The sequence below is a fragment of the Tursiops truncatus genome, chromosome 4, assembly GCF_011762595.2.
Source record: "Tursiops truncatus isolate mTurTru1 chromosome 4, mTurTru1.mat.Y, whole genome shotgun sequence".
NCBI lineage: Eukaryota > Metazoa > Chordata > Mammalia > Artiodactyla > Delphinidae > Tursiops > Tursiops truncatus.
This window is the reverse complement of record NC_047037.1, coordinates 28,716,654-28,740,997: the sequence shown is the minus strand read 5'-3', so window position 1 is coordinate 28,740,997 and position 24,344 is coordinate 28,716,654. Positions and strand designations below refer to the sequence as shown.

The following is a 24,344-nucleotide window of genomic DNA, read 5'->3' as shown; positions in this document are numbered from 1 at the left end:
GCTCGAACCCGTGTCCCCTGCATTGGCAGGTGGATTCTTAACCACTGCGCCACCAGGGAAGCCCTCCTTTAGTATTTTTGATAGCTTTACTCGGTGGAACCTGTTGATGGCCAGATGGCCAAATGACAGTGTGGGTCATCATTGGTTGTGAAATGACCTTCTGGGTCTCAGAGAGGCATATTTTCACCTACAGAGCCTGGCATCTGGCCACCTAAATGGATAAAACATCGTGATTTGGATCTGGGTTGTGTTGCTAATGAGAGTTTGGACGGTACCAGGAAGGGATTTGGCTGTGCAGTGTGTGGCAGTAGAAGGAGGGAGGGGGCATGGAGAGTTCAGCGCTGTGATTCAGGTCCTCTGTGACCGTTGACAGGGCCTTGGGAGAGTCCTGTGCTGCAGGGGCCCAGGCTCTGTCTGCGACTTCTCTGTCCCGCCCTCAGGGTTGTCATGGGGATTAGATGAAACACACAGATGAGAACATGCTTGGGAGACCAGAAAGGGCCGTAAGAATTGAGAGCATTATCAGTATTCAAGCAGCCTTCAGATAACAGAATCATGGACCCAGAAGGGGCCCCTGGAGCATATTCAGTCTCAATTCAGACCCAGGAGAGCACATTTCTCATAGTGATGAGGGAGATGGTTTCAGGTGGGACACATTTTAATAGTTATATATATATGTATATATACACACACTTCTGTGTACTATAAAAATACAGGTATGACATCAAACCCTTTTTTTTTTTTACTGGCTGTTTTACTCAGATTAAGGCTGAGTAAGAATTTTAAGTTAAAAAGTATGGTGATTTTAAGGTAAAGATTAAACCAGTAATAGTTCAGTAGTAGACAAATACAGCCCAAATGGGAAAGTGACCCCTCGAGTAGAGGCTGGGAAACTTTCAACAGGGGGTCCCTCTGGTGCAGCCTGTGAGGGGCGGGTCTTAGCTGGACGCTTTCAGAGGCAGGGTGCTTGACGCCCCTTAAATCAGTTTACCCCATTTGGGGATTCACTTATCCTGGCAAAGTTCTTTTCTTTCTCCCTTTAACCTGTCCCGCTGGATCTGTGCCACGTGAACCTTGACAATCGTGCTTTTCTCCGGCACAAGCAGCCTGTGCTTTCTCCAACTGCTCCTCAGGTGGCATGGCTTAAAGACTTCCTCTCTGGAGGTCTACCCTCTCTCCGCTCCCTCCTTCCCGTCTCTTCCTTCCCTTCCTTCAGTGAAGACTTGTGGGCTGGGCTGCGGTAGATGTTCCGCATTGACCATCTCTAAGCCTCACAACAGTTTTGCTGTTAGCCTCTTACAGATGTGGAAATGGGGGCTCAGGGTGGTTAAGTAGGCATCCCCACGGCCATGGCCTGAGAGGAGCAGAGCCTGGAAGGAGTCTCACCAAGGTCTCTCTGGTCCTGGAGCACATGCTCCGTCTGTTACTCGGTGCTGCTCCCAGGACTGATGACTTTGGTCATTTGATGACACGCCCCTTCTCTCCTGGTGCTCATGGGACATGGCCCACAGGGTTCTGGCCATATATAATCAGTGCTGCAGTGGAGTGAAGGCCTCGTGAGGAGAGGGGACAGAGCAGTTCATGCACAGCGACGCTGTGAAGCAGCAGAAGCCACGGAGGTGCAGACGTGGCTGGTTGGCAAGAAAGGCAGAGGGAGCCTAGATGGAAGTGGTTTTCCCCGACTCTCGTTAATCTCACTGTCAACCAGGAACCCCTCCATCATTTGTGCACTTGGTATATTTTTTAAATTTCAAAAATATAAAAGATGAAGGATAACATATAACAAGCACCGTGTACCCGTTACCCCAAATGAGCAGATGCGACCGTTTTGCCGGCACCTGATCCCTTTGGCAGGGCTTCAGCGCATCCTCGGTCAGGAGGCCTGGCTGGCTGGGCCTGCCCTCAGCCTCCGGCTGGCTTTTAGAGCCTTGCTCCGAAGTTTCCGTGTCTTGGCTCTTTTACCTCCACGTCCCCAGCGAATTCACTGAAAATGCCACCTGGGTCTCCATCAAGGTTGTCGATAGATCCTTTTGCTGCCTGAACTCACCCCGGGGAGGAATGAGTGTGCATCTCGGGATTGAACCTTTTTCAAAAAGTTCCTCTATCCGAATACATACTTGCCTTGACCACTGTGGCTTCAGGCCAGGCTGTGGAGCATCATTTAGTCAGAGCTGCCCAAAGCGAACTGTAATTTAAATGGTAAATGTATATATTTGGAAAAGAGAGAAGAAAACCCCATGATTTTCTTTTTATCATTAGATGACACCGACTTGTGAAGCCGCTCATCGTCAACAATCTTGAGCAAAATACATTTCTGGTCTAAAGTGCAGGACCGCTTTACAGGAAGGAAGACCAGAGTGCAACGTAGTACCTTTGTAATCCCTAACGTGGCCTTGCCAGCTCTCCCTTTCCTCGGCTCTCACAGAAAGATGGTGTCCCAGGTGTGTGGTCCCAGGTCCTCCCCTCTGCCAAGCTCTCCAGCTGCAGAGGGGGAAGCTCTCCTTGACTACAGGAGACAGGAGAAGGTTTCTCCCCCAACTGTTTGCAGCCTCCTGCTACCCGCCCCGCCCCCGCCTGACCCCACTCCCGAGCTGGAGCCTGACGTGGCCCATTTGCAGGTAGCTTGGGCTTGACTTAGGGCAGTTAGCAAAGCACCACTTCTAAAGCTGCGCAGAAAAGATGAAAAACCTTCTGGAAAAGCCTTGCCTACCCAGGCAGATTCCATTTTCAAGGAGTCAAGGAGTTCAAACCGGGGACAGAGATGTGAACGAGTTTCGTAATAGAACACGGAGATCTGAGGCGTCCCCGAGTTTTCTTTACTAAGTGGTGAGAATGAGTTGAGATGTTTTCCATTCCCGAGTTGCCGACAAAGGATAACACTGCCTGCGTCCTTTCCCCTGACTCCATGGAGATGCTGCAAAAGCCAGCAAAGGCTGGGACCCCAAAGACCTCAGAAGGACCTGCTTTGTTGGGGTTTGTCTTGCAGTAGAAGCGGTCAGAGACTGTACCAATGAAGGCAACGAAGCATATTCTAAAGTCCATTCCTATTGGTTTATGCAAAAATACACATACATGTTATGTTGACGGCCTACTTTTTAAAGAAAAGCTTTGGTTTAAAAAGAATCTGCTATACATACTGTGTGTTAGGCCGTCCCTAGTATCCTAACTACCCAGATTCAAAGTACAAATATTTGTAGGCATGTGGTGCTGTGTGGAGATCGCTGAAGATGCGCTGGAGTTGGGGAGGCCCACTCTCCGCTTAGGGCTGACTATTTTTAGGGGGGCCTGGGGACAGGTTCTTGCCTCCCCAAAGCATATTATATATTCACTTCAAGAGCAAAATTCATTTTAACTCAGTTCCAGTTTTTTTTTTCTTCTTCTTCTTTTTAGCCTTTAGAACTTTAACACACCTTCTTGAAAATTCCCCCTTTTAGATGACCGCCCAATTCACCCCTTTATATTTTAAATCCGCTGGGAATGGAGGTCCCCAGGAAGAGGCGGAGGCAAATGCATCTTTCTTGACGAGTACCATTCTCTCACAAGGAGGCTCAGCAGCCCCAAAATAGCATCTATCATGTTCTTCTTTCAATGCCTGCTTTATTGTAACTGGAGATGATGGGAAAGGGTGGAGCCACGGTCCCAAAGCCTCGGGGGGCATATATTAAATACTAACTTGTAGGAGATGTGTCTTCTCAGTGGTCCCTCCACACCCACATTCCTCAGGTTGAGATTCCCCAGGCGACAGAGTCAAAAAGGCCTAGCACTCCCCATATGCTCCGCACACCCATTCTCTTCCCGCAAAGGAAGTCAGGCCCCGGTGGCCTGCTGGCGCTCCCGGGAGCGAAGGTCAGCTGGCATCAGAGCCTTCCGGGCCACCCCACTCAGTGACCCCTGGCCCTGCCTGCCCGCAGTGGCCCCAGTCCACTTATCTGGGGCTGGGTGGGTGTTTCCTGCATGTTTGAGATTTTAAGCAGGAAATCAAAATAAAGAAACAAAGCCTTTGTTTTACTTCTGGGCTCAAACTGGGGATGGCTGGAGGGATGGAAAAGGGGAGTGGGAGCAGGTCACTTAGCACTTGCACCAAATAACCATTCTAATAAAGCACTCAACAGGGGCTGTTTTCTCCTTAGGGCTGGTGTGTGTGGATAGGAAAGCTGGGTGGAGGCCGGGAGAGCCTCTGCGTGGAAGGAGGAAGGAGAGGGCCCCAGGCAGGGTCTGGCACCACCAGCGATTGGCAGCCAGAGGGGCCTCGGAACCTCAGCCCTCCCTCCCTTCCTCAGAAGACCCACAGGAGAGTGGGAAGGGGCCCGGGCTGCAGGCCAGAGGGCCTCCCTGCTGAGTCTCTGCCCCCTACCTGTCCTCTGTGTGACCTTGGGCAAGTCCCCATCTGCCGTGGGCCTCCTTAGCGGTGTCTGTAATAGGGACAGTGCTGCTGTGACACATGTCTCAGGCATCCCCACCCCCCTTTCTCCTCTAGCCCGGTCATGCGGGGCCAGGCCCTCATCCCACATATGTGGACATGGAGAGGTGCTCGCCCCAATAGATCTTCATTCTTCCCCAAAGAGTTTCTCCCTGTGCAAGTTTTCTGAGTGTATCATTTATTTTTCTTTGAAGATTACGCAGTCGTTGATGGAAACCGTTCCCATCTGCAGTGTTTCTGGGGATTGCAGGGTGGGGACCATGCCAGCAGGCCATCTGAGCTCTGGGGTCAGCTGCCACACTTTGCGTGGGTACCATAGGCGTGGCTTCCTCATTCCCTAAGCCCCGCTGAGCCACGGCTATTGTACGTAACAGGCTGTCACCAAGGGCCTCTGAGAAAGGGGGCTGCCCGTAGCTTAGAACGGGGCAGAAGTTAAAACTGAGCGTCAGACACCCTTCCCTTGCCTGCTCACACCCTTGGAGACTTTCTCCCCGGCTCTCTGTCTCCTCAAGCCTAGTTGACTGCCATTTTCCAGGGACCAATTTTTCTGGGCACTTTCCCCCAGAACTTCTGAAAACTCCCAATTTCCATTACTTTTGACTATAGAGGAGTAAAGACATGGAGACAAGGCTGGGAGCCTACCCTTTTACTCCTGAAAAGAGCCAATAAAGAGCTTGTCTGAGCAAGAGGCATATGCACCCCAGACCTACACCGTGACCTTCTGCAGGCACCACAGCAGGAGCTGTGGGGTGGTTACTGTCACTGTTCCAAGCCAGGTCAGAGTCTTAAGTCGGGCTTTCCCAATGACCAGAGCAAACTCAAGTGTTAATCTTTTTTCCTTTGTGTTAGGACAGTGTTCAGAGTAGCTGTGAGGATTAGAGCTGATGCAGATCAAGATATTTATTGAGCATCTTCTTGGTGTCAGGCATGCGCTGGGCTCCAGAGATACAGTGGAGAATAAAACGGAGGATGGGCCCTGGCCTCCTGGAGCTGACAGTCTGGTGGGGAAGACACATTACATCATAAACAATTAGGCAACTGAGTGCAGCATGCAAAGTGCTGTCAAGACAGACAGCTGGGTGTCTAGGGAACTAGAGCAGTGACCTCACCTAGTCTGAGGTGCTGGTCAGGGAAGTGTGGCATGTGGTCAGGACATGATAAACAGGCATTCTAATGATCGGCCCTGGCCACAGCACTGGGCCTGATTCCACCTCCAGCTGATTGCTGCTACCCGTTCACCAAGGATAGTTTTGCACGGAGAGGTTTATACGTAATTTGTCCGAGGTCACACAGCTAGTAAGTGGCACACCCAGGATTCAAAACTGGGTCCGTTGGATTCATTTCCACGCTCCTGACATCTGCTCTGCCTCCAGCTTTACCCTACTTGGGCTCGTCCCCCCACCCCACCCCCGCCCGATAGGATGTACCTCCACAGTTTCTCCTTTCTCTGCACCCCTGAAACAAGCCGGCACGGACTGTGGGTGGCGATCATTCCTCAGATCGTCCCGGAATAGAATGTGCTTCCTTGCTGAACCCTGGGGTGGCCCAGCGGCAGGAGCAGTGATCCTTCGGCAGGAGCAGTGATCCTTCATCCCGCTGGGTGGCTGAGGTCTCCCTGTAGAGGAGGCTGCGCTGTGCGCCTCGCGGGCTGAAGGTGGTGATTCAAAAGCAGCTGCTTCCTTCCCCTCCTGCCCCCGGTCCTGAGTGCTCTGGGGCAGCCTGGAAAGTAGCCTTGTGTGGCCCCAGGAACCCTTCTGTGCAATTTGGTGGAGGGGATGTTGGAGAGAGTTCCCACAACATACTTATGAGGATGACGATGATGATGACAGTAATAGTAACACTTTCTGTGCCAGGCACTGTTCTAAGCACTTGCGTGTATTGGCTTATTCTGTCCACAGAAAAACGCTGTGAGGTGAGGACGTAGATAACAGATGAGGAAACGGAGGTGCACACCCGGGTTGAGTGATTTGCCTGACGTCACATTCCCAGCAGAGGGGCAAATGCTTTGATTCATGACTTCTTATAAAAGTGCTGTATATAGAAAAAAGAGAGGTGGGCGGCCGGTCCCCTGGCCAATGGCGGCTTCTAGATGTCTCCTGCCCCTTGGGAACGGAGTAGGTCTGCCCACTCTGCCCTTTGCCCCCTCTGCATCCAGGACTCGCTGTCTGGCCTGGCCAGGCTGGGTAGGAGGGCAGGAAAGATGCAGCCACTCTATAGGGTTTGGGGAGAGAGATGTGAATAGTGGCCTCCTCCCCTTCCGGAGTTTGGCAGGGTCCCTGAGAAGACATCCCTCCCCACCTCCAGCCTGGTTCAAGCCTCCACAACAAGGCGGCTGGACCCTCCCACCCTGGTCCTGCTTCCCTGGACTTTCCCTTTGCTGAGGAAAACCCCACACCTCCCCGGCCGCTCATTGCGCCTTGTGTTCAGGAAGTTTCCCTTTTGTTTTGCCCCAGCCCTTCTCTCCGCAGTCTGCTTACTCGTTTCGAATGGGGATTGGGTCACCTCTCCTCACCTCAGGGAAGGGCCTAGATCCTGTTTCTTTCTCATTTTGGGTCGAACATAAAATTTTTCACATTTTTCATTTATGATGTTTAACCTTTTGAATACAAACGATGGAAACAAATCAAAGCAGCGGTCATTTTTGAATGTGCCTTTCTGCCCTCTTCCTCCGAGGGCTCTGCTGTGCTCCTGGGGTGGCTGTGTGCTCTCCCCCAGCTAAAGACGGCTAGACCGGAAAGTTTCCAGGCTGAGTAAGCCCTGCAGCTGCTCCGCAGTGTCACTGCCACTTCCTTTAACCTCACACCTCTTTGCGGCCGAAGCTAGGCCAGGCCAAGGCAGTGCCAAGGGTCGTCTGCCTCGGAGTGGCCACACCACTCAATGCTGGCATGCTCGAGGTGGCAGGGTAGCAGCAGGTGCCCTTATGGGCTGCCTGCCCCCCACCCCAGGGAGGTGATTTATTTGGCTTATATAATGTGTAAAACTTTTTAATTGGTAGCCAACATGTAAAAAATCATTTTCACATAAAAATTCAGATTTCTGGCTACGCTTTAAAAATTTTGACTGTCTGGAAGCCCCGTTGCAGATATGCTTCTGTCATGGCGGTCAGGTGGTGGAAGGTACCAGTGGCCTCCTGTTTACCACAGGCCCCACTGCTCCCTATTGCCTGTCCCTGTCCCCTTCTCTCATTTATCGACCTGGCCTCTGCCTACACATGAGTTTGGGGTGTCCATTTGTCTCCTGAGTCCCTCTTTCTGCTATTGTAGGGTGAAGCAGTTGAGGTAGTGGGTCAGGTAGGATGCGGGGGGCTGGAGTTTAACCGTTCAGCCCTGGCAAGAAGCATCCATCTCATAGGTAGGGGGTTGCTGACACAGAGGCCTGCCCCCGGCATCCAGGCCTTCCCTTTGCTGTCTGTCACCACCCCTGCCCTTCTCCTGGGCCGCTTACCTGCTGCGCTGGTGTGAAGCCATAGGTTCCAGGAGGCAGCAGCTCTGGGCTGGGGCAGCGCTGAGGGACAGCCTGTGACGCTGTGCTCCGGTTGCCTCCACTCGGGAGAAAGACAGTATGAGAACCTCTGCCTTGATGCCATCAGGGGGTTCTGGGGACGGGGTGTGGCATCCCCAGCCCGAAGGCGGGGATGGTCAGGGAGCTGGGCCCTGGGACCTACAGGGGGCTCAGTGCTTGGGAGTGTGGCTGACAGGGAAGGACCCCCTTACGGTCACCCACTCCTCCTCTGGGCTGGTGCCCACATGGTATCTCCCTTGTGAGGGCCACCACCCCACTTCTCTGTGTGGCTCACAGCACTTCAGCCTACCCGCCACCCAAGCAGAATCCCAGCCAACTCCCAGGGTCACCCCTGCATTTGGGGAATGCAGACGGCAGATGCCGGAAGCATTTCTGTGCGGAAAGCTATGCCAGGGCTCCAGGGTGACCCCGAGATAAGGAAAATGAAGCCCAGCCTGTAGCCCCCAGCCCCACCCCCGCGGGGAAATGTGACAGTAAAACAACTCCCAGCTCCTAGATTTGAAGGGAGAAGAGGCAGCGTGGCCATGTGGCTGAGCCGGGAGCGCGTGGTCACTTGCAGGCGGCGATGCGTGGCATGGACAACCATGGAACCTCGGGGACCTCAGGGGCTAAACAGAGCCTTCTCCACGAGGTGGCTGTGATGAATCGGCGGAATAGCGGCTGCAAAGCACTCTGGCTGCCACCTGCCACCTGGCGGCACTTCGTAGACGCAGGCAAGGCGGCTCAGTGGAAGGAGGCCTGGGGAGCAGGAGCGGCCGGGAACGAAGGGGTGGCTTCGGGAGCCTGGGGCGCAGGGCGGCCGTGCCTCCTAGAGGGAGTGTTTTCACAGGCCGGGGAGAGTGAAGAGGCAGTGCGGGCAGACAGCATTCCCTGGCAGACTCCGTGAGGCCCTACGAATTGGGCACCGCCCCTGCCCCCAAGGACGCCGTACTAGGAATCAGTGGGAGAGAGGCTCTGGGCGCCGGGGACGTGATGCCGGGCAGCTCAGGGAGGGCCCGTGGGGAGAGCTTCAGGCTCCGGGGCGGTTTCCGGGAGGAGCACTGCGCCCGGGCTCGGTTGAGGGGTGGCCGCGCTGGAGTGGCGGGAGGGCGGCGCCAGTGAGGGGGGCCCAGGCAGAGGGCAGAGCCAGCCGCGGAGGGAGATGTGGCACGAGGTCTTGGCCTGGGATTTGAGGTAAAGGGATGTTGGAGCTGGCGGGGGAGGCCGAGGAGAGAGGGGCAGGGCGGGCTGGCGGGGGTCCCGTGTGCGGGGTTGAGCCTGAGCAGCCCGGGGTGTGGGGGGCTTGCAGGAGCCCCTCCTCCAGGCATGGGCCGAGGGAGCAGCTGAATCAGGATGCGGAGCGGGCTGCCAGCCTTTGGGGAGTCTGAGAGCCTCACTTTGGGGAGCCCCAGAGTGTCCAGAAGACAACCCTCCGCATTGGGGTGATGGCCTGGGTGACTTTCCCGATGGGCATGCAGATGCCGGCCTGAGGCTGGGAAGCTCCTCCTCAACTGCGGGTGGGACTGCCCGGCCCTAGGGAAATCGGAATGGCCCCCAGGACTGAGAAGAAGAATCCAAAGATAAAGCCACTTCCTCCTCTCTGCCCCTCGAGGAAGCTGCGGGCCGGGCGGCAGCCCTGCCCCTCACCCCTGGACTGAGTGCAGCCCCAGCCTCCCTGTGGTGGTGGGACATGGGGACACAGGGGGCCGGGCATTGGGGTGCGACCTCAGCCCGTGAGGACGTGGGCCTGTGAGGGCCAAGCGGCCGGGTGGCAGCACCCCCGTGGCCCGGGGATGCCAGTGGAGCACGTTGTTCTGAAGGGTCGTGCGGACCCTGAGACACCGAAGCCCCCGTTAACCCCTCAGCCCGGAGACCCCCGCAGACCCACCCAGCCGCCTGGGCTAGCTGGGCGGGGAGTGGGGCAGAATTCTAGTTTTTAGTTGTCGGTCTGGATGCCAAATCCCAGCTTCACCCTTTCCCAAGCCGTGCCCTCGGGCACATGCCTCAGCGCCTCTGACTCTGCTCCCCGCTGGTAAATGGGGAGGCCAAATGCCACCCCACACAGCTCTGCCTTTGGGCCTTTGTGGCCATGCCAGCTCCGCCTGCGTGACCTTCCCGCTCCCACCGGCCCTGCAGCCCTTTCCCGTCTGCTTCCCGTCTCCTCTCCTCTGAGCTTCTGGAGCCCTCAGTTTGTCCTGTGCGAGTTATGCAGCGTCCGCTGGGCTTTTCTGGCTGGTGAACTTCACTGCGGTCATCAGAAAGGGCTGTGGGCCTGCTGGACCGTGCAGCCTTCCAGTGAGCCTGCATGGCGCGCCTGTGGGGAGGGGAGGGTCCGGGGGCCTCGGGGTCACGCGGGGCCCCTGTGCTCCCCAGCGCCTCGCCCTGCAGCCCCTGCGCTTGTTCCTTCATCATTCTGTGCTGAAGAGCAGCCACTGCGTGCCCGGCACTGTGCTTAGTGCTCTGGATACAAAGACAGACGCCCCCAGATGTCAGGCAGCCAACAGGAGCTCCTCCCCACTCCCCTTCCCCCCCGCACCGCACACGTCACACATTCTGCGCTCCAGTCACACGTGTTGCTTGCAGAACTTGGCACCTTCTTGGTTTTCCACACCTCTGTGCTTTACAGCTTTGCAACTTCTGGTCCTCACCTGGGATAGGCTTGTCCCTATCACTTCCCTTAGCTGATACCAACTTGGCCTTCAAGACCCCATTTTGTCATTGCCTCAACCGGGAAGCTTTCTGCAATGCCCCCAGGCTGAGTGAGATGCCCCCCGCTGCCCCTGTGCTCCCACTTAGCCTTGTATACTGTAGTCCTCTGTCTGTCTGCCCCTCCCCCCCCACACCCCATAAGCCCCAAAACCAGGCACTGGGGCTCATTCATCTCCGTCTCCCCAGCTCCGAGGACCAGGCACATTGGAGGTGCTCTGGGAGTACTGACTAGACGTGCAAGTCTCCCGGATCTGACCCTCTGTGTGGTGGCACTATCCACTTTCCTCCTCCTGGATCATTCTCCTCTGGGCTCAGGAAAAATGGGCCCTTTCTCATGTCATGTGTCCTTAACAGGTTTTTCTTTCCAAAGATAAATCCACCAAAACAGGAGGAACCCAGAGAGGGGCTAGGCTTTAGGATGGAGAGCACTTCTGGGTTTAAAGACCAGAGGGAGAAACCGTTTCATGCCGAGTTCCCAGCAATTTGGTATCTGCTGCGCAGTCTATTCAGTGAACAAGCATCTCCTGAATATTTGGGGAAATGTCTTTGAGGAGCTTAATTTTCCTTCATCATTGGGTCAGCAGCATGCGGGGCTTGTCGTCCTACAGCATGGCTGCAGGAGGCTGCCCCCCAAGGCGGAATGGGGGAGCTGAGACCAGCTGGCAGATGGGCGTGAGAGCGCCCCGAGGACGGAGTGGCGAGGGGCTGAGTTCCGTTGAGCTGTCATCTGTGGAACCAGCCAGTTTGCAGGGCATAAGCTCAGGAAAGACTCTGGAGAGGCAGGAGGGCTTCCTGCAGGAGGAGGGACGTGAGATGGACTTCGAAGGATGCTGGTGTTGGTAACTCCCTGATGTTTATTGAACACTCTCTATGGGCCAGACACTGGGCCAAGCAAATAAATGTAGCCTATCATGACCACCACAAGTCAAATGCTGCCACTGTCCCCACTTTTACAGAAGAGAAAACCGAGGGACAGAGTGTAAGTAACTTGCCTAAGGTTGCAGCTGTGCGAGTTCCTAGCTCAGGCTCTTTGGTGAAGGGCTCCAGTTGAGGCGCCAGCCCCCACCTTGGCGGGGAGCAGCCGGTGTGTAGGACCACAAGGAGACAGGCTGGGGCAGGGACCAGCACAGTGGAGAGGGGCCCGACAGGGGTGCTGAAATAGGAGGTCTCAGAAGCCCCTGGTGTTCCCACGATGCTGGGCAGCTTTCTCCCTGGTCCTCAGGGCAGGAGCACCTGGCGGTACCAGACCTGTGCCCTATTTGTCAGACTTTGTCCCAGTTGGGATGGGGGGGGGTGTCTGTTCCCAGTGACTAGTATTTACCCTGGGTGCCCCTTGGGCCCTGACCTGCTCGGCTGCTTCTCCCACAGGGGCAGCAGTCCGGCCTTGGAGGCCTCCCTGACTCTGACACCACCTCCCTGGCTCACTGCTGACCTCTTCCCAGCACTTCGGATCTGCTGCCTCTGGCCTGGCCCGCGTCTGCACCCACCCACCACTCTGCCCCACGAGAAGTTGCCTAGCCTGACGCACTGGCCGTGGGCTCTGGAGCCACACTCTTGTGGTTTTAGATCCTGGCACTGCTGCTTTCTAGCTGGCTGACCTTAGAAGAGTTACTTTACTTCTTTGTGTCTCAATTTCTTCAATTGTAACACGGGGACAAAGTTATACCTCATAGGGTTGTTACGACAACTAAATGAGTTAATTTGGTAAAATCTTCCAACAGCATCAGACACATCGCCTACGTTAATTAAGTGCTCCTATCATTTTTAACATGATCACTCTTGTAATTATTATAGCAGGTCATTTCTGGGACTCATAGCGCTGGGTTGTAGATGGCTAAGCTCCAGGCTCTGTCAGGAGGTACTCACACACTAGCAAGTAAGACCCTAGTGTTAATAGTTGTGATATAAGGAAGCACGTGGTACTTGGGGTTCATGAGTAAGGTCAAGGGCCTGGCTTACTTCAGGCATTGGCCTTTGTCTGGATCTCAGGACTCCTGTCTGATATTTCTGCCCTGCTGTCAGCAGTCCAGGTGTGATCCTGGCAGAGGAGCTTGGATTTGATGGGGTAGAAAAGCAGGGGCTGATGTATTACCCAGAAGACTTGGGTAACAGAGTTCTCCAGAGGTAGCCAGGCAGGCTCCCCCAGAAGGTCCTGAGCCCCTCCCATGGAACAGGACAGCCAGTAGGTGGGATGTTTTGGAGGGAACCTAAAGAGTAGTGGGTTCGATCTGGGACGGCAAACAAGTTTCCTCTCCGGACCAGTCACCTGGTTGTGGCTGCCAAGGGTGCTGCGTTGAAAAGGGTTGTAAGACTGAGCAGGAAAGAGGACCACGATGGACTGTGGTGTCTGCCATTGGCGCTGGGAAAGCGGGGGAGGCACCCATGCCACATACCATCCAGACCTGCTGATGTTTAAGGTCCTGTACAGCATAAAATAACACACGGTTGGATTGGTGGTTAAATCTTAATAATCAAGTGAGCTGAATGCGCTGGCTTCCCGGAGGGGTTGAGTGATGCAGTGACAGTGCTGGGCTGGGATTAGCAAAGGTGGGAGACAAAGGGCAGAGCAAAGTCTTAGGGAGGGGAGAGTGGAGCCTTAGGGATGCCAAGTGGCCTAGACCCCTGGCGGGGCCGCACACCACTTTTGCACAGCCTGCAAATCAGCAGCCCTGGGGAAGCTGCCCATTTCTGGGAATTGTGCAGAAGGGAAGGGCAGCTCCTGGAATGCAGAGCCGTTTCCTCCACATGGGTTGGGTCACCCCCCAATGTATCCTCATCCCCCTGCACTGGGCACACCCAGACGTCACAGAGATGAGATTAGCTTCCCAGGGCTGATTCAGCTCAATGTGAATGAAAGTCCATTCACTCTCCCAAGAGCTGCATTAATAACGAACGTGTCCCCCTCTTCCAGCTTTATTTACCAGACAACTTGTAGTTTGACAGATGGGGTTAGGGGAGGTCTTTAAAATAATTAGTATGGAAATAGAGAAGCAAAAAGCAGTGAAAACTAAACCTTCAATTAAGTTGGTAGCATCTTTGGGAGAGGCTCTGGGATGACCACTGCCACAGCTCCTATAGTCAGAGAAGATAAAGAGTGCCCTATGGGTTACGAGTCACAAAGACAGTCAAGGAAAAGTCCTGTGATGTTGCAAAACTAATGACCGAAAGAATTCTAGGCAGTGCAACACGACGGTTCCAAGCCTGACCTTCGGTGTCTGATCCACCCACTGCTGATGCCCACTAAATAGTGGGGGTTGTTACTGCCATGTAGCCTCTCCTGGGCACCTCTTCTTCTGGCTAGGACTATGACATCACTTCGGAAGTGGTACTTGGGGGATGGGGAGCATGGAGAGGCCAGGAAGCCCGTGAGCCCCTTGACAGTGTCTGCAGCCAAAGCCATTTCTTTTACCATGTGCCCACTTAGAAAAATGGGCAGTGTTCTGGGCTGTTCTTCTGGGAAACAAGCTCTCTAGAAGCCCTAGAAACTGGGAACTTGGGGAGAAGGTGGCAGATTTGGTAAGAGATAATAACCACTGGGCACTGCTGTTTTGGGGGGCTGCTGGGGCCCACTGCTGTCCTAGGATTTGTTACTGTGTTGGGTCCTCCAGCAGCCCTATGCGTTCAGGTGCTCTCAGGGCCATGGATGGGGCAAGCAGGGGTCCAGATCACTAGGCTCTACCACATTGCAGGGAGCCCAGGGGCCCAGCTGCTTTGCACATCAGTGCAAATATGCCCTCACTGGGGGGCCCTCCATTTCCCCCCACCACCACTGGGACTGTAATTACACATTCTTGAGGGTCCTGTTCTGTTTTATAGATGGGGAAACTGAGGCTCCCTGAAGTTAAGAAACTCGCTCCACGTCACACAGGGAGTCCGTATCAGAGACACAAGTGGAACTCAAGCTGCCTGGCTGAAGAGTCCAAGGCTATGACTGACGCTCCACCCCAAGCTGCCCCCCTGAGAACAGAGGGGGCTTTGCACAAGGCTTCCCAGGAGGTCTCAGGAACTCCCTCCAAGCACACTTTGAAAATTGCTGGGTGAAAAGGTTATTCTGGGGTCATGGGTCCACCCAGCCCCCACTTCCTAGGGACACGAGCCTACCCCTGTCCGAAGGGAGGGTGTCACGCCCTGCTTATTGGGCCAGTATGGAGTAGTCAGTCAGCGAATACACCCTGAGGTTCCCACGTGTTGGGCCCTGCCTGGCCCTGTGAGAGGTCAAGAGAATGAGGAGACGTGGCTGTTGTCCTCTTGGAGCTCCCCAGTTGCTGGGAAGACGAAATCTGCCTTTCAGGAAACAACTTCAAACCAAGCAGGCCCAGGGTGCTAATCGTGGGGAGAGAAAGGGAGCAAAAGACAGTCACCAAAAAAGTTTATTTCTCAGCCGAAAGATGCCTGAAGTTTTCGTATACACGTCATTAAAATCGTCGAGGCAGTGATACTGACTTTTAGAGAGAAGTTTCCAGTATGAGCCGGGGTTTGGGTTGCTCGGGCACTGGGAAGGGCTCTGGGAGCGGTGGTTGCCATGGGAACCAGCGCTCGGCGCCTCCTCCGCCCAGGGGCTGCGGTTCCAAAAGTTGGTTTCTGAGTGGAGTGGGCTGTCTGGAACCTCGGAGCCATTTCCCATGGAAACAGTGTTCTAACTGATGGGTGACGTTGCCACACGAGCCTATTTCATCTGACTGCAAGGGAGCTGAGGTGGCAGCGGGGCTTCTGATGGGGGCGGGGGAGGAGGCTGGGAACCGCGGAGCCTCAGAGTGGAGGGAGGGAGGGAGACTGTGGGTCCGCCTCTTCTGGGAACAAAGTAAACAGGGCGAGAGAACAAACATTTGAGCACCTTCTTTAAGCTGGGCTCGCCTCATACATTTTAATTTCCCGCTTAGAGCAATCCTGCAAAGGATGATTCTCTAGCCAACTCTATCTTTCAAGTAAAAAAACTGAGGCTGTGAAAGGTTAACTCGCCCAAGGTCGCTCAGCTGGTGGGCAGGAGAGTATCAGGCACGGAAAATTGGTGGCGAGACTTTAAAGGGAGCCCCGGGCCCACCTTATTCCACCCTCCCACCTCGAAGGGGCCATCTATGACCCCCAAATGGTGAAGAACCAGCGTTCTAGAATGATCTCCAAGGTGCCGTCTAGTTGAATAGACTGGAGAGGAGAGGGATGTCCTAAATGGAAACAGTTTGCTCCTTAAGCACCGACCAACATTTTATCCTGTGGTGACTTTCGTCATAGCCTCTGGTGACTTTAAAAATTCTTTCTCCACACCACGTGAGATCAGCCGATTTTGTAGGAGTGTGGTGCACGCCCCTTGGCATTTTGACTGCCCTCCCTGTTTACAAAGACATCATTTTAGTCAGGGATTATTTCGGGGGAGGTTGAAGACTGGAAAAACATGTGCATGAAGAGAAGATCTGGCCGAGAGCCCTTATAGATTGAGGGGTTTTCTGGACTCATGGTCCCACCTTTGTAAACCTGGGCTCACACTTGCTTCCAGGAAGGGTCTTATCTGTGTGATCCGTCTGACTTGGGAGAAGGAGGGAGACAGTCCCAAGGCCTGGCTGGGAGAGCTGCCCCCGAGCCCTCTGTGTGGGGAGGCCAGTGCTGTGGTTGGTGGGTTGTCTGATGGTTGTTCAGAAAGGCCATTGTTGGGCCCCCAGTTCCTCTAGCTGACGTCTGTCCTTGCCGATGTGGTGCTGGGCCTTGGTGATCCAGGGAGGGACGAGATGCATCCCTGCCCTGTTGTGTACAGTAAGTATAGAAAACTTCAAGTGTGGTGGTGGGCTCTGCACCAGGAACTGTGGGGGACGGGGTCGAAGGGGGTGCCTCCCGAGAGGCGATTCTCGGCCTGGGCCTGACCTGTGAAGAGGTGTGCGCTCTCCCCAGGGCCCCAGTAGGAGGTGGGGTGGGCAGAGGGCTCCACAGGACCACAGGGCACACTGGGGAACACAGAGTTGCTTGGGAGAGAGTAGTGTCAGAGGCTGCAACGTGGGTCCCACTGGAGAGGTCAGCGATGGCAGCCAGTGACTGCCTTGAATGTCCAGTGAAGGGGCGAGGACTTGACCCATCAGCCATGGGAAGCACTAAAGGGTTTCTCCCCACGAGGGACCCAGTCCAAGGTTTGTGTTAACCGTGCGTTCTAACCCTGTTCCACTGAGTCTGAGGTGGGAGGGAACCCCAGATTGGCCCCCCGTGGTCTCTCAGGGCCCAACTCCTGAGTGCAGGGCACTGTGAAAGGAAATCAGCCCTCATCTGACCATTTCCTGCCAGCTGCCTTGCTTCGCAAGCAGAGGGCGATTTTTTTCAAGTCCCCAGGTGGTTCTGCTGTGGGTGGTCTGAGCACCGCCTCAAAGGTTGGTCCTCTATCATATTTACTAGTGTATTTCTCATCTTGTTTTATTTTGAGAAGAAAATCAAGGGAAACGGTTTTCCTTCCCGATACCTTCCCACCCACTTAGTATTTTTTTATTCACGTTGCTGCCAGCAAGAAGGGAAGGGAGCTTTCATTTTTATTTATTTTAATTTTTTTTATTGAGGTATAGTTGATTTACAATATTATATTAGCTTCATGTGTACAACATAGTGATTCAAATTTTTTATCGATTATACTCCATTTAAAACTATTATAAAATATTGGCTGTATTCCCTGTGCTATACATCATATCCTTGGAGCTTATTTATTTATTTTTTACATCTTTATTGGAGTATAATTGCTTTACAATGGTGTGTTAGTTTCCGCTCTATAACAAAGTGAATCAGTTATACATATACATATGTTCCCACATCTCCCTCCTGCGTCTCCCTCCCTCCCACCCTCCCTATCCCACCCCTCCATGTGGTCACAAAGCACCGAGCTGATCTCCATGTGCTATGCGGCTGCTTCCCACTAGCTATCTATTTTACGTTTGGTAGTGTATGTATGTCCATGCCACTCTCTCACTTTGTCACAGCTTACCCTTCCCCCTCCCCGTATCCTCAAGTCCATTCTCTAGTAGGTCTGTGTCTTTATTCCCATCCTACCCCTAGGTTCTTCATGACATTTTTTTTTCTTGATTCCATATATATGTGTTAGCATACGGTATTTGTCTTTCTCTTTCTGACTTCACTTTTTTTTTTTTTTTTACGGTACGCGGGCCTCTCACTACTGTGGCCTCTCCCGTTGCGGAGCACAGGCTCTGGACGCGCAGGCTCAGCGGCCATGGCTCACGGGCCCAGCCACTCCGCGGCATGTGGGATCTTCCCGGACCGGGGCCCGAACCCGTGTCCCCTGCATCGGCAGGCGGACTCCCAACCACTGCGCCACCAGGGAAGCCCGAGCATTTGTATCTTCTTGGAAGGGAGCTTTAAAAACAGCCTCTTTCATAGGCAGACACGTTCACGCTGGCTTAGTGTCACCATCCTCCCCAGGCTAGGACAGCAGTTCATTTTTGTCTCCCTCACCTCCCCTCTGGCCCCTTTGGACCACCAGCTCTGTCACGTGGGAGAGCTCAGTGTGTTGAAGGCTCAGCTTAACCCCACTGTCATCCCCACCTAGGGGGGATGGGGGAACCAGATGCTGGGGCTCAGCTGGCACCTGGTCCTTCTATCCCGCACCAAAGGAGTTATAAATCCCCACTCGAAGGAGAGGGAATCGCACATTTTCAGGTGGCCCGAACATTTTATTTGGTGGAAATATTTTTTTTAACATCTTTATTGGGGTATAATTGCTTTACAATGGTGTGTTAGTTTCTGCTTTATAACAAAGTGAATCAGTTATACGTATACATATGTTCCCATATCTCTTCCCTCTTGCGTCTCCCTCCCTCCCACTCTCCCTATCCCACCCCTCCAGGAGGTCACAAAGCACCGAGCTGATATCCCTGTGCTATGTGGCTGCTTGGTGGAAATATTTTAATACTGTTCAGCTTTTCTGATACACAAATAGAACACATGCTTGTTGTAGAAAATTGAAAATCTGAGAAAGTGTCCCAAAGTCCCCTGTAGAGACAGCTACGTGCCAATCCTCTCTATGCCTAGAACCACCCTAGACATGTAGATTCATAGATGGTAGCTTCATGGAAGTGTAATCATATGTACTTGCTGTTTTGCAGACTGGCTTTTTTTTTTCCCATGTATATTATAAACCTTTTCTAGGCTAGGGAATATCGTCCTTCTGAATGGCCATATAGTATTGCATTGTATGGATAAATTTTTCTTTAACTTGCCCCCCAGTATTTAAGTTATTTCCATTTTTACCCCTGTTCTTAACATCTTTGTACACTTGTCTGATTACCTCCTTAGACTACATTCTCACATGTGGTATAGCTTTGAGAGAGGATATGTCTGTTTTAAATTTTGATGTATTTATGCAAGTGTATTCTCAGTCCAGTTTGGACAGATTTACATTCTCACCCACAACGTGTGAAAGCGCCTACTTTCCCTGCCACTGCAGGGAAACCCTAAATGTCAACATCAAGCTTCAGTAACTGCAAAAGATTATGCAACGACTCTCGCCTATAGCCCCATGCAAATCAGCGTGGCCACATAACCTACATTTGTGTCTAACGTCCTTTCTGTTGAAATCTAGAACGGAGGACTCTTTTAGAGCTAAGAACAACTGTGAAAACCCAGCCCTTTAATCTATTACGTAAGGAAACTATGGCTCAGTCAGTGGCCTTCCCGAGCAGCAGTGATTGCACACAGGACACACGGTTCGTTGTCCCCTGGCATGCTGCCTGCCCCCCTACCCTTCTATGAGTCCTGAAGCTACCCAGGAATGGCCCTACCAGAGGTGGTTTGTGCTTTTCCCTAGTTAGCATCTTAGGCCCCTGGCAACACCCTCAAATTGTTCTTTAGGTGACTCTCCTCCCTCATCCCGCACCAGTGTTTAGCCTTCGGTGCTGTCAACCTCCTCCTTCTGGAAACCCTGGGCTTCCATCACTGTGACAGATCCTGGTTTCCCTCCGATTTTTCTGAATGCTCCTTCCATGCTCTCTGCCCGCCTCTCCTCCTTGGTACTTTGTGGTGCAGTTTCCAAAGTCACTCTTCACTTCTCTGCCATCACCTCTACACAGTCAGTCCTTATCTGTTCAGGCTCAGTTGCTCTTTAGGATCCTGGTCCCCTATTTCCAGCCCCTGCCTAGTCAGCTTAGCTCAACGTCTCTCATCCTTGGCACTGTGGACATTTTAGGGTGGTTAATGATGGGTTCTGGGGGTGTTTTCCTGGGCATTATAGGATCTTTAGCAGCATCCCTGGCCTCTGCTGACTAGATGCTGGGAGCACCCACTTGGTTTTGGCAACCAAAAATATTTCCAGACATTGCAGATATCCCTGGGGGACAAAATTGCCCCTGGTTGAGAACCACTGCCTTAACTGGACTCAACGTCATCAAAATAAAACTTATCCCTGATCCTCCTCTTCTTCCTCCCCAACTAAAAGAGGGGTTGACCAGATGTCATAAGAGTCTAACATGACTTTCTGCATGATAGAGGCTGAGGAGATCAGAGAACAGAGCCAGGATCACAGAATTCTGAGAGTTGGAAGGGGCTCAGAGACGCTGAGCTCAGCTGTGCTAAGCTGTTGTGACTGTCTTTTCCTTTAAGCTCAGACAGCCTCCCATTCGTCTCAGCACCACAGTCCAATGACCAGAGTTGATGTGAAAGGCGAACCTCCTTGCCCTCCCTGCTCAGACTAACGCCCACGTGTTTAACTGTACAGGACTAGGGCGGAATTTGATGGTGGAAAAACTTCGTTGACATGGCCTTTGGCTGGTTAAAGGCCGTGTGGCATTATATCCCCAAGACCGGGCCTGGCACATAGTTGACATTCAGTAAATGGTTGAATAAATCATTTTAACAGTTATTGTCTCTGGGTGAGGGATCTGGGGTAGCACTTTTCTCTTGCATGTCTTCATTTTCAAAACTTTCTACAACTGGGAGTATTTGTTACTCTGTAAGAAAGGAGGAAACCCCGTGAATATTTTCCCCTGAGTCAGAGAAGAAGAAGCCCCCTGTCTCATTCCACATATCTTGCCTCCCCAGGTCTGACCTACCAGCAACATGGCGACCAGTGCCGTCCCCAGCGACAACCTCCCCACGTACAAGCTGGTGGTGGTGGGAGACGGGGGTGTGGGCAAGAGCGCCCTCACCATCCAGTTTTTCCAGAAGATCTTTGTGCCTGACTATGACCCCACCATCGAAGACTCCTACCTGAAGCATACAGAGATTGACAACCAGTGGGCCATCCTGGACGGTGAGACTCGATGCAGCCCTGCCTGTGGGTGGGGCGTTACGCGGGGGTCAGGGAAAGTCGATAGGCTTCAGCAGGGCATGCCAGTTTCTTCTGTGTTGCCATTATGGGATGGTTGGTATAAGGCTGTGTATGTTTTCCAGGGTGAATTCTGAACAACTTTGTGGAAACCAAAATGTGTATTCAACCAAGAGGCAAGGCTAGAATCAAGCCAACTCAGTGATGTCATGTTTATTTCTCTCTCATCAGAAGCTCTGATTAACATTTATAGATGTCTCTAGCTAATTAAAAAGGGGGAAATCAATTTTTTCTCTTAATAAACATAGCTTATTTGATAATTGTCCCTGGGGTGGGGTGGGGAGTCTTGCATCTGACATTGTGTTTCTAGTTTAGTCTAAGTTGGTCTGGAGTAGCAGTTCTCAAAGTGTGGTAGCCAGACCAGCTGCAGGGGCACCAGCAGGAAACTTAATCGGAAATGAAAACCCTCAAGCCCTACCAGTTCAGAAATTCTGAGGGTGGGCCCAGCAACCTGTGTTTTAACAAGCCCTTCAGGTGATGAAGTTAGAGAACCACTGTTCTAGATTCTTACTGATTCTTACTTTATACCACCTGAGTCTCGAAACAAAGAGCCATTAATCATAGAATGTCATTCTATGACATTTGAAATCCACGGGGATACAAGTCCTCTCTCAGACATGTGATTTGCAAATGTTTTTTCCTAGTCTTTGGCTTGTTTTTTATTCTCTTAACAGTGTCTTTCAAAGACGAGAGTTTTTAATTTTGATGAAGTTCAGTTTATCAGTTTGTTCTTTTAGGTGACTCTCCACCCCGCTTCGTGTTGTGTCTGAGAAATCTTTGCCTGACCCAAGGTCGCAAAGGTTTTCTCCTATGTTCTCTTTTAGAAGTTTAATGGTTTTAGGTTTATGATCTATCCTGAATTAATTTTTGTATATGGTATGAGGTATGGGACAAAGTTCATCTTTTTGGTATATGGATATGCAGTTGTCCCAGCACTATTTGTTGAAAAGATTGTCCTTTCCCTACTGAATTGCCTTTTTTGTACCTTTGATGAAAACTGATTGTCCATATATTCTGTTTGATCTATTGTCTGTCTTAACACCAATAGCACACTGTCTTGGTACCTGTAGCTTTATAATAAGTCTTGAAATCAGGTACTGTTAAATCTCCAACTTCATTCTTTTTCAAAGTTGTTTTGGCTAGCCTAGGTCCTTTGCATTTCCGTATGAATTTTAGAATCAGTTAAATTCTAAGATTCTAGATTTTGATTGAGATTGTGTTGATTCATATTCGTATGGATGAATATGAGGAGAATTGACATCCTAACAACGCTGAGCCTTCCAACTCACGAACACAGTATCTCTCTCCATTTATTTAAGTCTTTTTTAATTCGCTTATCAATTGTTTTGTAGTTTTGAGTGCATAGGCCTTTTACATATTTTGTCAGATTTATACTTACCTCTGTATTATAAATGATACTGTTTTTTTAATTTCAGTTTTCAATTGTTTATTGCCAGTATATAGAAATACAATAGAATTTTATATATTGTAACTTGCAGCCTTGCTAATTACGTATTAGTGCTAGTGGCTTTTTTATAGGTTCTATTAGGTTTTCTGCAGAGATGATCATGTCTGTGAGTAAAGATAGTTTTACGTCTTCCTTTCCAATCTGGATGACTTCTGTTTCGTTTTCTTGCCTTATTTCATTGACTTAAAGACATACTTGTCTTGTTCTTGATCTTCAGGAGAAAGCTTTCAGTCTTTCAGCATTAAGTATAATGTTAGCTGTAGGGTTTTTATAGATGCCCTTTATCACGTCAAGGAAGTTGCTTTCTATTCCTAGTTTGCTGAGAGTTTTTTATCAGGAATGAATGTTATGAATGACATTGAATGTTATCAGGAATGTGATATTGTCAAATGCTTTTTCTGTGTCTATTGAGATAATCATATGGGTTTTTCTTTTTTAGTCTTTAATATGGTAAATTACATTGATTAGTTTTTCTAATGTTAAACCAAGATTGTATTCCTGGGATAAACCCCACTTGGTCATGATATATTATCTTTTTATATATTGTTGGCTTTGATTTGTTAAAAGTTTTTTAGAATTGTTGCATCTATGTTCTTTTTTTTTTAATAAATTTATTTTATTTATTTTATTTTTGGCTGCATTGGATCCTCGTTGCTGTGCACAGGCTTTCCCTAGTTGTGGCAAGCAGGGGCTACTCTTCGCTGCGGTGCACAGGCCTCTCACTGCGGTGGCCTCTCTTCATTTCGGAGCACAGGCTCCAGGCGTGCAGGCCTCAGCAGTTGTGGCACGTGGGCTCAGTAGCTGCGGCTCACGGGCTCTAGAGCACAGACTCAGCAGTTGTGGCGCACGGGCTTAGCTGCTCTGTGGCATGTGGGATCCTCCTGGACCAGTGCTCAAACCCGTGTCCCCTGCATTGGCAGGCCCACTCCCAACCACTGTACCGCCAGTGAAGCCCCATCTGTGTTCTTGAGAGATGTTGGTCTGTAGTTTTCTTGTAATGTCTGAGTAATTCTGGCTTTATAGAATGACTTGGGAAGTATTCTCTCTTTTTCAATTTTCTGGAAGAATTTCAATGACATTGGTATTACTTCTTCCTTAAATGTTTGGTAGAATTCACCTATGAAGACATCTGGGCTTGGAGTTTTCTTAGTGGGAAGGTTTTTAACTGCAAATTCAATTTCTTTAATAGATATAGGGCTATTCAGGTTATCTATTTCTTCTCCAGTGAGCTTTTGTAGTTTGTGCCTTTCAGAAACTTGATCGTTTCATCAGAGTTATCAAATTTATTGGCATCAAGTTCATAATATTCTCTTATTATCTTTTTATATTCCGTAGGATTTGTAGTGATGTTACATCTCTCATTCTTGATATTGGTAATTTGTGTCTTCTCTTTTTTCCTAATCAGGCTGGCTAGAGATTTGAAAATCAATGCCATTGATTTTCACAAAGAACCAGTAAATTGATTTTTCCCATTTAATTCTATTGATTTCCATTCTTATGTTTAGTGTTTCCTTTTGCCTTCCTACTTTGGATTTAATTTGCTCTAATTTTTCTAACATCTTAAAGTGGAAGCTGATGTCATTGATTTGAACATTTCTTTAATAAGATATTCATTTTGGTGCTATAAATTCCCCCTAACCACTCATTTAGCTGTATCCCACAAATTTTAATATGTTGTGTTTTCATTGCCATTAGGTTAAAAATACTTTCCAAGTTCCCTTTTTATATCTTCTTTGACCCTTAGGTTATTTAGAAGTGTATCATTTAGTTGCAACTATTTAGGAATTTTCCAGAGATCTTTCTGTCATCGATTGCTATTTTAGTTTCATTGTGTCAGAAAACATACAATATATTATTTGAATTCTTTAAAACTTATTGAGGCTTGTTTTATGACTCAGGATATGGTCTATCTTGGCAAATATTCCACGTGCACATGAAAAGAATGT

The 24,344-nt window shown here is 50.9% G+C and overlaps 1 protein-coding gene across 4 annotated transcripts in view; it reads left to right on the top strand.

Annotated features, from left to right (window-relative positions):
• Positions 1-24,344, top strand: part of MRAS (muscle RAS oncogene homolog) — a 59,203-nt gene that overhangs the window by 4,245 nt on the left and 30,614 nt on the right. For all 4 annotated transcript variants that reach the window (XM_033855363.2, XM_033855361.2, XM_033855362.2 and 1 more), the window contains exon 2: positions 20,645-20,855. In XM_033855363.2, coding sequence (XP_033711254.1) covers positions 20,663-20,855 — 193 coding nt within the window. In that variant the 5' untranslated portion in view covers positions 20,645-20,662. The remainder of the gene's footprint in view (positions 1-20,644; positions 20,856-24,344) is intronic.